Source organism: Carassius gibelio, chromosome B11, assembly GCF_023724105.1.
Source record: "Carassius gibelio isolate Cgi1373 ecotype wild population from Czech Republic chromosome B11, carGib1.2-hapl.c, whole genome shotgun sequence".
Taxonomy (NCBI): domain Eukaryota; kingdom Metazoa; phylum Chordata; class Actinopteri; order Cypriniformes; family Cyprinidae; genus Carassius; species Carassius gibelio.
This window is the reverse complement of record NC_068406.1, coordinates 22388313-22401079: the sequence shown is the minus strand read 5'-3', so window position 1 is coordinate 22401079 and position 12767 is coordinate 22388313. Positions and strand designations below refer to the sequence as shown.

General features: G+C 35.7%; 1 protein-coding gene across 2 annotated transcripts in view; it reads left to right on the top strand.

The window, feature by feature from the left end:
• Positions 1-2939: 2939 nt before the first annotated feature.
• The window catches only part of LOC127968155 (lymphocyte antigen 75), a 29516-nt gene continuing 19688 nt past the window's right edge, over positions 2940-12767 (top strand). Inside the window, exons 1-6 of one of the 2 annotated variants that reach the window (XM_052569102.1) lie at positions 2940-3183; positions 4781-5149; positions 8350-8523; positions 9573-9731; positions 10716-10832; positions 12588-12722. In XM_052569102.1, the coding sequence (XP_052425062.1) occupies positions 3093-3183; positions 4781-5149; positions 8350-8523; positions 9573-9731; positions 10716-10832; positions 12588-12722 (1045 nt within the window). In that variant the 5' untranslated portion in view covers positions 2940-3092. The remainder of the gene's footprint in view (positions 3184-4780; positions 5150-8349; positions 8524-9572; positions 9732-10715; positions 10833-12587; positions 12723-12767) is intronic. The other variant, XM_052569101.1, reaches the window with a different exon arrangement.

Genomic DNA, 12767 nt, shown 5'->3' with positions numbered 1-12767 from the left:
CTTGAATTGATTGTGACTTTTAAGCAGGGAACTGTTCAATGAATCTGTAATCAAAACACAATTATAAAAAAACAAATGATTTTGTACCTTTTGTTTTAAAAGATCATTATAAAAGTTCAAGTTCAAGTTGAGCTGTATTGTCATTCTGGTACATGTGTGGATATACAGTGGAATGAAACATCGTGCCTCACAGGACCACGGTGCTATATAAATACAGAAATACAACAATGAAGTAAAACAGTATAAACCTATACACAACTAACCTACTGACAGATTTAGACCTTAAACATACTTTAAATAGTATGTTTGCCTATACATAAACTAAAAAAATACAGACTATACGAATGCTTCGCATAATACTGTACATTTGCAAAGAGAAACATTGTAAGTCAAGCAGCTGGCTGGGGAGCAGTGCAAGATGATTTATATTGCATGAGCATGAAAACGCACATATAACTGAGTCTTTTTTGGGATCATGTACACACAGCAGTGTGTGAAAAGTGTCTAGAGTGCAAAGAGGAGAGTGTGTTACTACTGGTGGTTTGCAAAATTTCGTAGCACACTTCGAATTGCACAGAAAAAAAAAAGTTTCAGAAAGTTTTTTTCTTTGATGTGGTAAGGTGGGGGTGGAGGAGGTGAGATTGCCCATGTTTCAGGAGTTAGGGGTGTTGCGTAGGGTTTCAGAGGAGGTCGAGGTGATTTGAGTTCAGGGTTCTCACAGCCTGGGGGAAAAGTTGTTGAGCAGTCTGGCAGAGCGGGCTCTGATGCCCCGGTACTGTTTTCCTGATAGCAGGAGCTGGAAGAGACTGTGGGTGGGTGGGGTCCTTCATGATATTGTTGCCTTTGCTGGAGCATCGTGTGAGAAAAATGTCCAGGATGGAGGGGAGAGGGGCACCGATGACATTTGCAGCTGTGTTCACTGTCCGCTGGAGGGTCTTGCGGTCTACTGCGCAGTTCCCGTACAAGACTCTTAATGGTGCCCCTGTAGAATGTGGTGAGGATGGGTGGAGGGAGACTTGCTATTTTCAGCCGACAGAGAAAGCGTAGGTGCTGTTGTGCCTTCTTGGAGAGTGTAGTCGTCGATCAGCGGTGTGAAGAGCAGCGGGCTGAGCACACAGCCTTGTGGAGCACCTGTGCTAAGTGTGGTAGTGCTCAAGGTGTTGTGGCCGACATGGACTGTCTGAGGTCTTCCATTTAGAAAGTCCAGGATCCAATAACAGAGGGAGGTATTTCAGCCCAGCAGGTTTAGTTTCTTATTGAGCTATTGTGGGATTATTGTGTTGAATGCTGAGCTTAAGTCGATGAACAGCATTCTAACATAGGAGTCTTTTTTCTCTATATTGGTAAGAGCCAGGTGGAGGGTGGAGGAAATTGCATCATCTGTAGAGTGTTGGGGAGGCTGGTTTTGATGCGCATCACTAACCTCTCAAAGCACTTCATCATGATTGGAGTCAGTGCTATGGGATGGTAGTCATTTAGACAGGACACAGGTGACTTCTTTGGTACCGTAATGATAGTTGTGGATTTCAGACATGTGGGGACGACTGCCTGGCTCAGCGAGGTGTTGAAGATATCTGTTAGGGCATCTGTCAGCTGTGCAGCACAGTCTTTCAGAACACAGCCAGGTATATTGTCAGGACCCGCAGCCTTGCATGGGTTAACCCTAGATAGGGTCTTCCTTACGTCGAATGGAGACAGACAGAGCGCCTGGTTGTTGGGCGGTATGGGTAGTTTTTGTGCAGGTGTGTCATTCTGCATGTCAAACTGTGAATAAAAGTGGTTGAGTGCATCTGGGAGGGATGTGTCGTCATCACAGGCCTGTGGCAGCGATTTGGAGTCAGTGATGGTTTGAATGGCTTGCCACAGTCTCCGTGTGTCTCTGCTGTCTGTGAAGTGATTGTTGATTTGATTGTTGTCTCAGGCTATGACAAATTTTAATTAAACCAACCAACCAAAATAAAAAGCTCAAGTTAGAGTAGTGTAAAGAATATTTTTCTTATGAGATATTGGCTCCCAACATTAAATACAACACAATAACTGCAACAATCTTACATAAAATGTTGTACTGCGCAATTTACTATAGGTGACCCTAGACCACAATACCATTTGTAGCAATGGCCAACAATATATGGCATGGGTCAAAATCACACATTTTTATTTATTCCAGAAATCATTAGTGTAGATCATGTTCCATGAAGATATTTTGTAAATTTTGTACCAGAAATATATCAAAACCTAATTTTTGATAAGTAATATGCAACTTTAAAGGTGATATTCTCAATATTTAGATTTTTTTGTACACTTAGATTTCAGATTTTCAAATAGTTTTATCTCAGCCGAATATCCTTACAAACTACACATCAATAGAAAGCTTATTTATCCATAATATTGTTGATGCATAGCTTGATACAGATACAGATGATACAGATGGTGCAATGAAAAAATAAAAATAAAAAATAAAATTACCCTTATGACAGGACATTTGTGGTCCAGGAATACATATAGGCATAAAAAAAGACTGTCCAGATTTGGTGAACAGTGTACTTATGTAATATGTATAATATGTATAATTGAACAATAATAATAATAATGTAAAGTAATTAAGCTATTAACTTTACTTTCGTAATATAATATATATCGAGAGAAGGCTGGGGGGAGAAAAAGAGAGTGAGAGAGAGAGTATTACATATTATTTTAAAAATAAACGATTTTAATATTAATTATTTTAAATCTCTCTTTACTGACTCCCACACTAAAATAATAATAAAAATAATAAAAAACAGTACTAAATGAAAAAAAAAAACAGCTAAAATAACCAATGTTGTTATAAATACAAAAAGAGTATAATGAGACGCACTGCACATTAGGGCGTTGCTTTTTTGCTATGACGTCATTGACAGCTGACCAACCACAGCTGTCCGTCGGTGTTGCGATAAACAGAAACAAAAATCGCTCAGCAGTGGCGAGGCAAACATCGGCAGAGGGGATTTTCTTCCGCTTCACACCGTGATAGCACAAACCCGGCCTGTGAGCATATGTAGTCTGAAGAGACGCATGAGTGCAGTCAGGAGAAACTGTTTACATTTCTGATAATGGATTGGCGCACACAGCAGTTGTTTTACACAATAATATTTCTACTTTCGGGAGTTAATTTAGGAAGATGCGTATCAGCTGTAAACAACGGTAAGTCAGCCTCGCCGTTTTGTTTATAACCTTAGTGATATTCTGTAACGTCAAACTAACTGCTATTAATACAGTTATTATCGAACCATTCTGAAATTTCAGAAATGTAAACTTTAAAAGACTAATATGCCTTGTTTAGAGTGACATCATGGTGAGTGTTAGGAAATCAATGTGCACAGTTTTATAACTGCAGTGAAATATTAACCCTCATCATTTATTCGGTGTAGATCATGGCTCTTATTCGCCTTCTGCAAGACACCTCCTCATATTTCAGTGAGATCTGTGTGTGTGTGTGTGTGTGTGTGTGTGTGTGTGAGCGTGAGCGAGAGACTTTCAGCCATTTACATTACACAATTTTTTGCCCATTAGCCTTCACATGATACTATTATATATGCCATACATCTGCAATATCTACTGTATTATTTATATACTTCTTAGTTATACATTTTCTGAATTTGTTTTACTATATTAAATACATAATCTAATATAGGTTGATACACATAATTTAATTGAATGAATATCTACAATCAAATATATATAAACAAACTTTTACTTACATTATTTAATAAATGTTTAACTATAATAATTAATATTTAATCTATCTTTAATTGTATTACGTAATATTAAGTTCTACATAATTCTAAATTTTATTAAACATAATTTGATTAAAAAAAACATTAGATTTACTTATTTACTGAATATAATATTTGTAATGAGCACACATGCTTTTGTAGGCACACACACACACACACACACACACACACACACATATAGAGAGAGAGAGGGAGAGGGAGAATATTTTTATTTTTATTATTTAACTTTTTCAATTTATTTATTAAATTGAACTTTAATTATATTACATTCTAATTGTATTTAAATCTAAATCTAATGTAATACATTTTCTTAACATTATATATATATATATATATATATATATATATATATATGTGTGTGTGTGTGTGTGTGTGTGTGTCTGTGTATGTGTATGTTTGCTCGCACATACTTGTGTAGGTTTATACTTAGATAAATCATTCGTGTGCAGTTAAAATACACCCTTGTTAAATATGTTTCATAGAAGCAAACAAACAAAAAAGCTTCATGTGTGTTTTTCAGAGAATTGCTGTTTGTTTTGTTGGGGCTGCAGTGACAGCCCAGCCTCACCAGAGCACAGCGTGACTCAAAGAGCCCTTTGTTTTCTGCCTGTTGTTCTAAACAGCGAAGTCCAAAGGAGCGTACATACACTATTATGAGACAGCTTTGACACTGAATCAGACACGTGGAAAAGAACTTCTCTTTGGCAAGAGAGAAATACCAGTTAATAATCCGAAGTTTATTTAAATGCACTCCAAGGCTGCTTTAACATAAACACCCAATGTATAAACAAAGCCTGCTCCAGACGTTTGAGAAGGTCATCTAAGGACGCTTGGATCTTAATTATCTTTGTTGATTTAGATAAAGCAGTGATGAAAAGCACATGGTAGTTGACTGAATTAGATATAAAGCACTTTAGCACATGCTGAGTCGGTTGCTCTCTTCTGTCATCATCTCATGCAGGATGTAATTGCATCAAATAACAAAATCTGATTTATTTATGCAGGAGAGGACACGTTTACTATCCAGCACAATAGCAGTGGGAAGTGCCTCCTGGTCCAGGATGGAGCCTTGAAGTTGGGTGATTGCTCGTCGGTGCCGGCCGTCTCGTGGAAATGGGGTTCGGCCCACAGACTGTTCCACATGGAGACCTCAAAGTGTCTGGGTATGGAGGTGCGCTCTAAAACCGTGATCCTGTTCAGCTGCGACTCCACGGAGATTCTGCGCTGGAACTGCTACGAGGACATCATCTACACAGAATACCAAATGAAACTCAGCGTCGGGACCAACGACTCTGTGACCGCCAAGAGGGACGGACAGGACACTTGGAAAAGAGGACGGAGCTCGGAAAACATCTGTCAGCAGCCTTATCGAAGTATGATGCTTTCATTTATGCACATGATGCTTATTTAGAGGTGCTGCAGCTCTAATGAGTCACAAGGTAGCTGGAGGTTCAAACCATAGAAAGGTGATGTCTGAACCATTGGGCCTTTGAGAAAGGTTGTCTAGGGTTATGGTCCTTGTAAGAAGTCGTTTTAGATAAATGTGTCTGCTAAAAGATGGCACATTTGCTCACAACAGTGCTTTCTTGACCTGGCAAGCTCTAATCGGATTGGCCGACAAGTTCTGGGATTGAGGGCACACAGGTTTTTTTTTCAGTTTCCTAGAAACAGTTTAACTAGAAACAGAGTATTGTGCACATAAAGAGGTTGATGCAATTAGTGAGACTGTATCTATCAAATAAATAGTGCTGTCGAACGATTAATCGCGATTAATCGCATTCAAAATAAAAGTTTTTGTTTAAATAGTATATGTGTGTGTGCTGTGTATATTTATTATGTTATATATAAATACACACATGCATGCATATATTTAAGAAAAATGTTTATATATGAAATATATAATATAAATAAATGAATAAATAAATATATATTAAATATGTATATGTTTTTTTCTGTGGAATTGGACTACTTTATCAATGTTGCTGCATGTTGTTTATCATGTCCGTGGGTTGAAGCGACCCCAACAACATGCATTTTAGGCCCTGGAATGCAATTTAAAAAAAAATCTGTATTAAGTCTTAATATTAAAAAGTCATTTTACTACTTACACAATAAAGTATAAAACATTGTTATTTACAATACACACACCTATGTGTTTAAATACTTGTCAGTATTTTCTAAATATATAACGTACGTGTGTGTATTTAAATGAACATAATAAATATACTAAGCAAACATATATTATGTAAACAAAAACAATTATTTTGGATGTGATTAATCGCGATTAATCATTTGACGGCACTAAAATTTCAATTTCAATTTATTTATTTAAATGGGACCGTGCATATTCATGAAAGTACAATCAAAGTTGAACGTAAATACGCCGGATTTAGCACAATGCTAATTTCCATCCGTAGTCCCAGACATAAACAAATACAAACCAAAAAACAAACAGACAATATACATATCAACAAATATACATATATAGCTAAATAAACAATAAAAGTTCCTATACATTATTGTACTTATTGTAATATTAATTTAAAATGCATAAATGCCTGTACATAGACATCCCAAAGTGCTTATTATAAATATATAAATAAAATAAATATGAATAAATAATAATAAAATAATAATAAAATAATAAATAAAAATAAAAGAATATATTTGTACAGCTATATATTATTTTTCTATATTTAATTTCTGACACATGCGGCACACATCTCTTTTTTTGTTGGCCTGTGGTTTACTTTGTGTTGCACTTGCACAGTCTTGCAGCAGGTGCATGGGGGGTGCTCTGCTGTGGTTTAACAGTTGTTCAGATCATCCAGTTCATCTGCTTTCAGTTGCTCTGCCCCGCAGGAAGAGTCTTGAATGTTAGCTCAAACAGCTACTGTTATATAATATGATTGTGGCAATATAATACTGGAGTTTATGGGAAACTCTACTTCCTCATATATTTACTGAGCAAATCGATTGCTTCAATTCTGGCAGTAAATGGCTAGCAAGTTTTCTCTCAGTTTTTCTTTCGACTAACATAGTTTCTGTACATTCTCAGATTGCAAATATTTAAAAAACATTGTTAGGATTTTTTTGGTATCATAGGCTATTTTCATACAGATGAAGAATGTGGTTGTCAGTTCCGCTTAATCGTTTTTGTTTTTACCTCAAATATACAGAAGTTATAATTCAAAATTGTATGTTGCTAGCCAAGGCTGCATTTATTTATTCACTTTCTATTTAATTTCAATTTAATATCATTTAAAAATGTACTCCAGTCTTCAGTGTCACCCGATCCTTCAAATATCATTCTAATATTCTAATTTAGAGCTTAAAAAACTATTTACGTTATTATATTATTATTATTAAGGTTGACAGTTGTGCTGCTTAATTTTTTTAGCATGCTTTGATAAATGAAAAGTAAAAAATAACAGTGTTTATTTGAAATATAAATATTTTGTAACATAGTTTTATACACTTTAAGTCATTTTAATGCGTCCTGAATAAAATGATTAATTGATTTTCATGAAAAAAACATACTGCACAAACTTTAGAATTGTGGAATAAACCGCATTGTATGTAACTTAAAATTATATGTAACAATTATTTTTCTTTTATTAAAAATGATCCAAAATCAATTACTGAGCAAGTACATAACCAATCATTGTTCAGAATCATTGTTCCTTAAATTAGCCCGATCCGGTATAATTAAACTAGACATAAATAGAGTTATGGTAATGAAATTCTAATTGTATAACGATTACAGGTTAGACTGAACAGAAATATAAATCCAAAGACAATGCCAAAACACACTAATACACCAATACACACAGTCATGCAATGTTTATGTTGCTAACATTAATTAGCAAAGTATAACCGTAATAAGAATTTGCATGGTTTGGTGTGATCTGAGCAAACTTTGCGATGGTGCAATTTATTAGAAACCTTTTTTTTTTAATTGGTCAGAACAAAACTGGCAGACATGTTACTTCAGATGAGATTTCATGCTGGAACTTTTTATTTTGGACATACTTCTAAGACACAGTATCTGAAATGATGAAGTACAGTGAATATCCACACTGGTGTTGACTGATAGCTGGACATACATCTTAACACTTTAGATTCCTCCTCGCTGAGGAGCTGGCCGATGCACAACACACATAAAGAAGAAAATTGCACAAATAACTGCAGTTGCAGGTTTCAAACAGAGATCAAGGCTTTTATTCACTGACTGTGTGAATGTAGCCAAAAGGTTCCCACAAGAGTTCTGATATTTTTTTGTCATGACATTGCATGTTAGAATTGTATAGTAGTACTAGTACATGAGCATTCAAAAAAACTTCTTTCAAAATCCATAGTGAATGGTGATTTAAAGAAGATCTGTGTGGCGAGATGAGAGAAATTTTGGCATGTATTTATTAAGCTCTGAATCTTCACTCTAACTAAATCAAAACCAAATTTACCCCATGATTTTATTTACGAGTCATTTGTTCCTCTGAGGATGTGCCAAAGGGAAGATTTTAGCTACACAAGCCCCATAAACAGAATAAATTCCTGTTCCCCTGTTCCTCAGGGATGCACACAAGCGGGGGGAATTCTAACGGGGCACCCTGTGAGTTCCCCTTCCTCTACAATGGGACCTGGCACCACAGCTGTCTGCCTGGCACCGGAAACAATACACTGGACTGGTGCTCCACCACAGCTAACTATGATCTACAGAAGAAGTGGGGGAATTGCCTGAAGTATGGTAAGGTTTACTCCGCTCAACCACTGCTGGGGTTTTCCCAGAGGACAGTTAGAAAGACAAAGTACATGTGACTCATTTTACAAAACACTGAGACATTGAGCGATTGACTATAAGATGCTAATTAGCATTAGCATATGTATATATATACACATTATTCATTATTTTTTTCTTTTCTTTTTATGGCTTATTAAGAACACATTTTATTATGAAATAAACAGATGAAATAACTTTCAGTTTAATTTTTTATTTTTTTTATATCTTAAAGGGGTTGTGAAATACATTATTTCGTAATGTTTCCTGGGGTGCACTTATAATTTTTGTATAATTTTTACATGATATTTTTTCAAAATGCAATTTGCAAAATGCAATAATACAAATAAAAGACCATTTTAGGAAACATACAGGATGTTTTTAATTGCAATGACCTCTTACATGTAAAAATAAAATGAAAGAAAATTTGATCTCTCAATTCATGACCCCTTTAAATTATTTATTTATTTAAATTTCTGTGCTCATCTTTTTATGTATGAACGCTTCTTATCTAAATAAATAAATTCATAAAATATTTATTTTATGAACACATTGTCTTTTTATCTACAAACACTTTTTGTTTATTCAGAAAAGATTTAAATGTTTCGATTTAAATAAATACAATAAATAAATAAGTAAATACAATAAGTGATTATGGGTTTTCTAAAATGTTTTTTTTCTGTGAAAAACTATGCCACAGATGTTTGACGTTGGAGCAGAACACTTTAGTCAAACTTTTCCCATCAAACACCACTCTGACCTGCTTGACCTGCTAGACCTGCTAGGTTTTAAGTGGAACTCATGCTGGTTTAAGCTGCGCTTTTTACTCTGTTCTCTTCTCGCAAAGCCATTTGAACTATATTGCACATTCCTTAAATATGACTGCTTATACTTTCTGAAAAAACTCTCCAAAGGTCAGAGACAGAATGAAAGATTACATATGGGTGGGAGTCAAACAGATGGAGGTTTGTATAATAAAAGAATTGTAACTAACCTCCTACCCGTTTTCTTTCATTTAGTGGAAGGATGCATTAATTTATGGGAGAAAGCCCCTGTGAAAGGACGCTGCTATCAGGTGGTCTCCACAGCGGTGGTGACCTGGCACGAGGCGAGGGATGCCTGTCGCAGTCAAGGCGGAGATCTGCTCAGCGTGTCCAGCCCTCAAGAGCTTGACTTCTGTAAGACTCATTCCTCATTTTTACTTTTGTGCTTTAATCTTGTTTTGTTATGAGCTCTGAAATTGCTGTAGCATTCTGTTATACATAGAGTACTGTTTAAAAGTTTGAGGTTGTTTTTTTTTTTTTGTCTCTTATGGTCACCAAAATTATACTATTTTATGAATTTCAAAATATTATTACAATTAATATATTTTTTAGTGGATAAGACGCATGCCATTGGTCGGAGAGACCTGGGTTCGAATCCACTGTGAGACACCAATGTGTCCCTGAGCAAGACAACTTCACTTTGGATAAAAGCATCAGCTAAATGAATAAATGTAAATGTAAATGTATCAGTGTTAAAAATGACTCTACTGTCTAGTGTATATCTAATGTATCCGAGTAACTTTCTTAATACTTTTTTTCTGGAGACCATGATCATTTTTATCACTTTTTATTTACTGATTGGATGCATTAATATATTTTTTGATAACAGTTTACTGTCTGTTTTGATGAATTCTCTCTCTGCGTAGTAGTCATATTTTCAGTGATCTTGCCTATCTATTAGCATCTACCCCAGTTGGTCAATTATTACTTTATTTACAACAGCGTATGTACATTTGAGTTGTAAAATTACTTCTGCATCTCCATCCATATTCTTCAAATGCTGTCGCCCAGTTCCATGTTAATGTTGACAGACTACTCTAAGTGGGCCATTAGTAGGTTAGCTTTGTTGAAATTTCTCAAACTTTATACCATTTTCCAACCATTGCTCCGTGGCTGACTTAGCAACACTGACTCAACCAATAGCATAAGTTCAGGGGCGGGGCTATTTGTTTGTCCGACCAATAGGAGCTGGTGGGAGTGTTAGAGAAACCTGTTTGAAAACACTTATTATTTTTGGTGCACAATTACACATTTCAGGATTAATTCTCGATGACCTCGCAGCTAAGTTCATATTTTTACTTAGTTTAATATTCATTGTTTATCTCCTTCCCCCTGCAGTTAAAAATCAGAAAGACTTGCCGAGCAAGCTGTGGATCGGCTTGAACCATCTGGACTGGATGCAGGGTTGGCAGTGGTCAGATGGATCAGCTTTATCTTTTGCCCCTTGGGAAACAGGTGATTTTAACCGAAAAATGTCTTATAAAGAATCTTGTAGTAGATTACTGTTCTTTCATGTTTCAAAGGGATAGTTCAACCGCATGTTGTTCAGGTAAACATATGGAAGAGGTGGAATCTCTGACGTAATATTTTCCTTTTGGATGCTTTTTCCCTTTTTCTAACCCACTGTGCCACCATCTGTTGTGCCCTACATCTACAGCACATTATATTTATGGCGTTACAGTCTTTCAGATTCCCAGTGATTCAGGTTATCTTATCTTCTCTTATCTTGGTGCAAGAGTACTGTGCAAGCAGCCAGTGACAATGACCTTTCTGTCGCCGTTAATGTGCCAGTGTGTGGGCATACAAGGATAGTTGTTTCGCTACAAGAACAAACTGATGACTTGAACGGCGTGTTTATGCAGTAGACACAGGCAGAATCTGTCTCTGTGATGACGCCATTGTCATGATGTGGGCGGTTTGTCTCTCCTCACCCCATGTGTGTCCTGTCAATACAGTGAACTGTTTCTATAAACACTTTTTATGCCAATGATTTGCACACAGTCTTGGAGAAGTTACTCCAATAACGTAATCTGATAAAAAAAAAGTGGTCTTGAAGAAATCTAAATTCTATTTATCTTTGACATATAAGAGGTCATTGTGCTCTAAAAACATTTCAGAACTCAAAAAGTACTTGTTAATCTAAAAACAGGTAATATTGAAGGCATTCTGCCAAAACAACAGCTTGTGGAATGTACCACTTTATGATGTCATAGTGTGGCTAAACCCCGCCTCCGCAGAAGAAGATCAACGCCTGCTTCTACATCACTGCCTGTTTAGCCCCGCCCACCGATTCATGCATGTAGTGATTATGACTCAGAAACCAAATGATATAGATGCTCAGAATACAACAAGATGCTGTGGAAAAAACTTATTTCTGATCCCAATGTTAGGAAAGAGTGGATAAACTTTAAGAAAGAACTCGTCCTTTGTTTATTTAGTTTTACTGCGGATTCGTTTAGAAACAAGACACAGTTCGACGCAGGATTTTCAGAATGACTGAAATTAAAAGACAATGCTGTGCCAACTATATTGGATCTGACAGTAATGTCACTACACACAAGTGTGAGATTGTTTTTATTATGTGTTCACTATTGCTTTGGCTGTTATTACAGATTGCACCTTTTTTAAACAGAGCGTGGGGGTTAAAAACAGGACATAAAATAACCTTTTACTTCAAAATAATGATGATTTTGATGGAAAAATCTTGACAATGTTATAAGTAGACCTCAGGGAACAGTATAAAATAATAAAAAAGACAGTTCATGACCCCTTTAGGTGTTTGTATGAACGAACTGCATTTGAATGTATTTTGGATGACATTAATAGATCATATATGATGCCATTGATGCAAATGTGAAATCATTAATTATAGTAATGTTTATAATAAATATCTTTTAATATCCAATTAAATCATCTACTGTGATAATTCCAGCACATTTACAGTAATGTTTTTTTTTTTTTTTTTTTTTTTTTTTTATCAACACAATTAATAAATGAAGAAAATAACTTTTAATGAAATAAAATAAAAAGTTTTTGGATGTTACATTTAGGTTTTATACTATTTGAAAACCTGTATATAACACACATGTCCATGAAACAATAAATATAAAGAGGTTTCTTAAAAAGAATGAGTGAAAATGTAATGGGATTAGATGAATGCACTGTTTGCATGAAGTGCTTTGTTTGTGTGTCACACGGCGTGTTTGTTAGGCATCCCGATCAGATCTCTTATATCGGACGAGGACTGTGGAGTTCTGAAGGAGCCGCTGCGTTTCGGTGCAGAGACGTGTGAAAATCGGCTTCCCTTCATCTGCATGAAGAATGACAAAGACAGTGAGAGTACAGGTCAGATACTGCCCTCTTGTTCTGTTTTCCTTCTTTTTTTCCTCA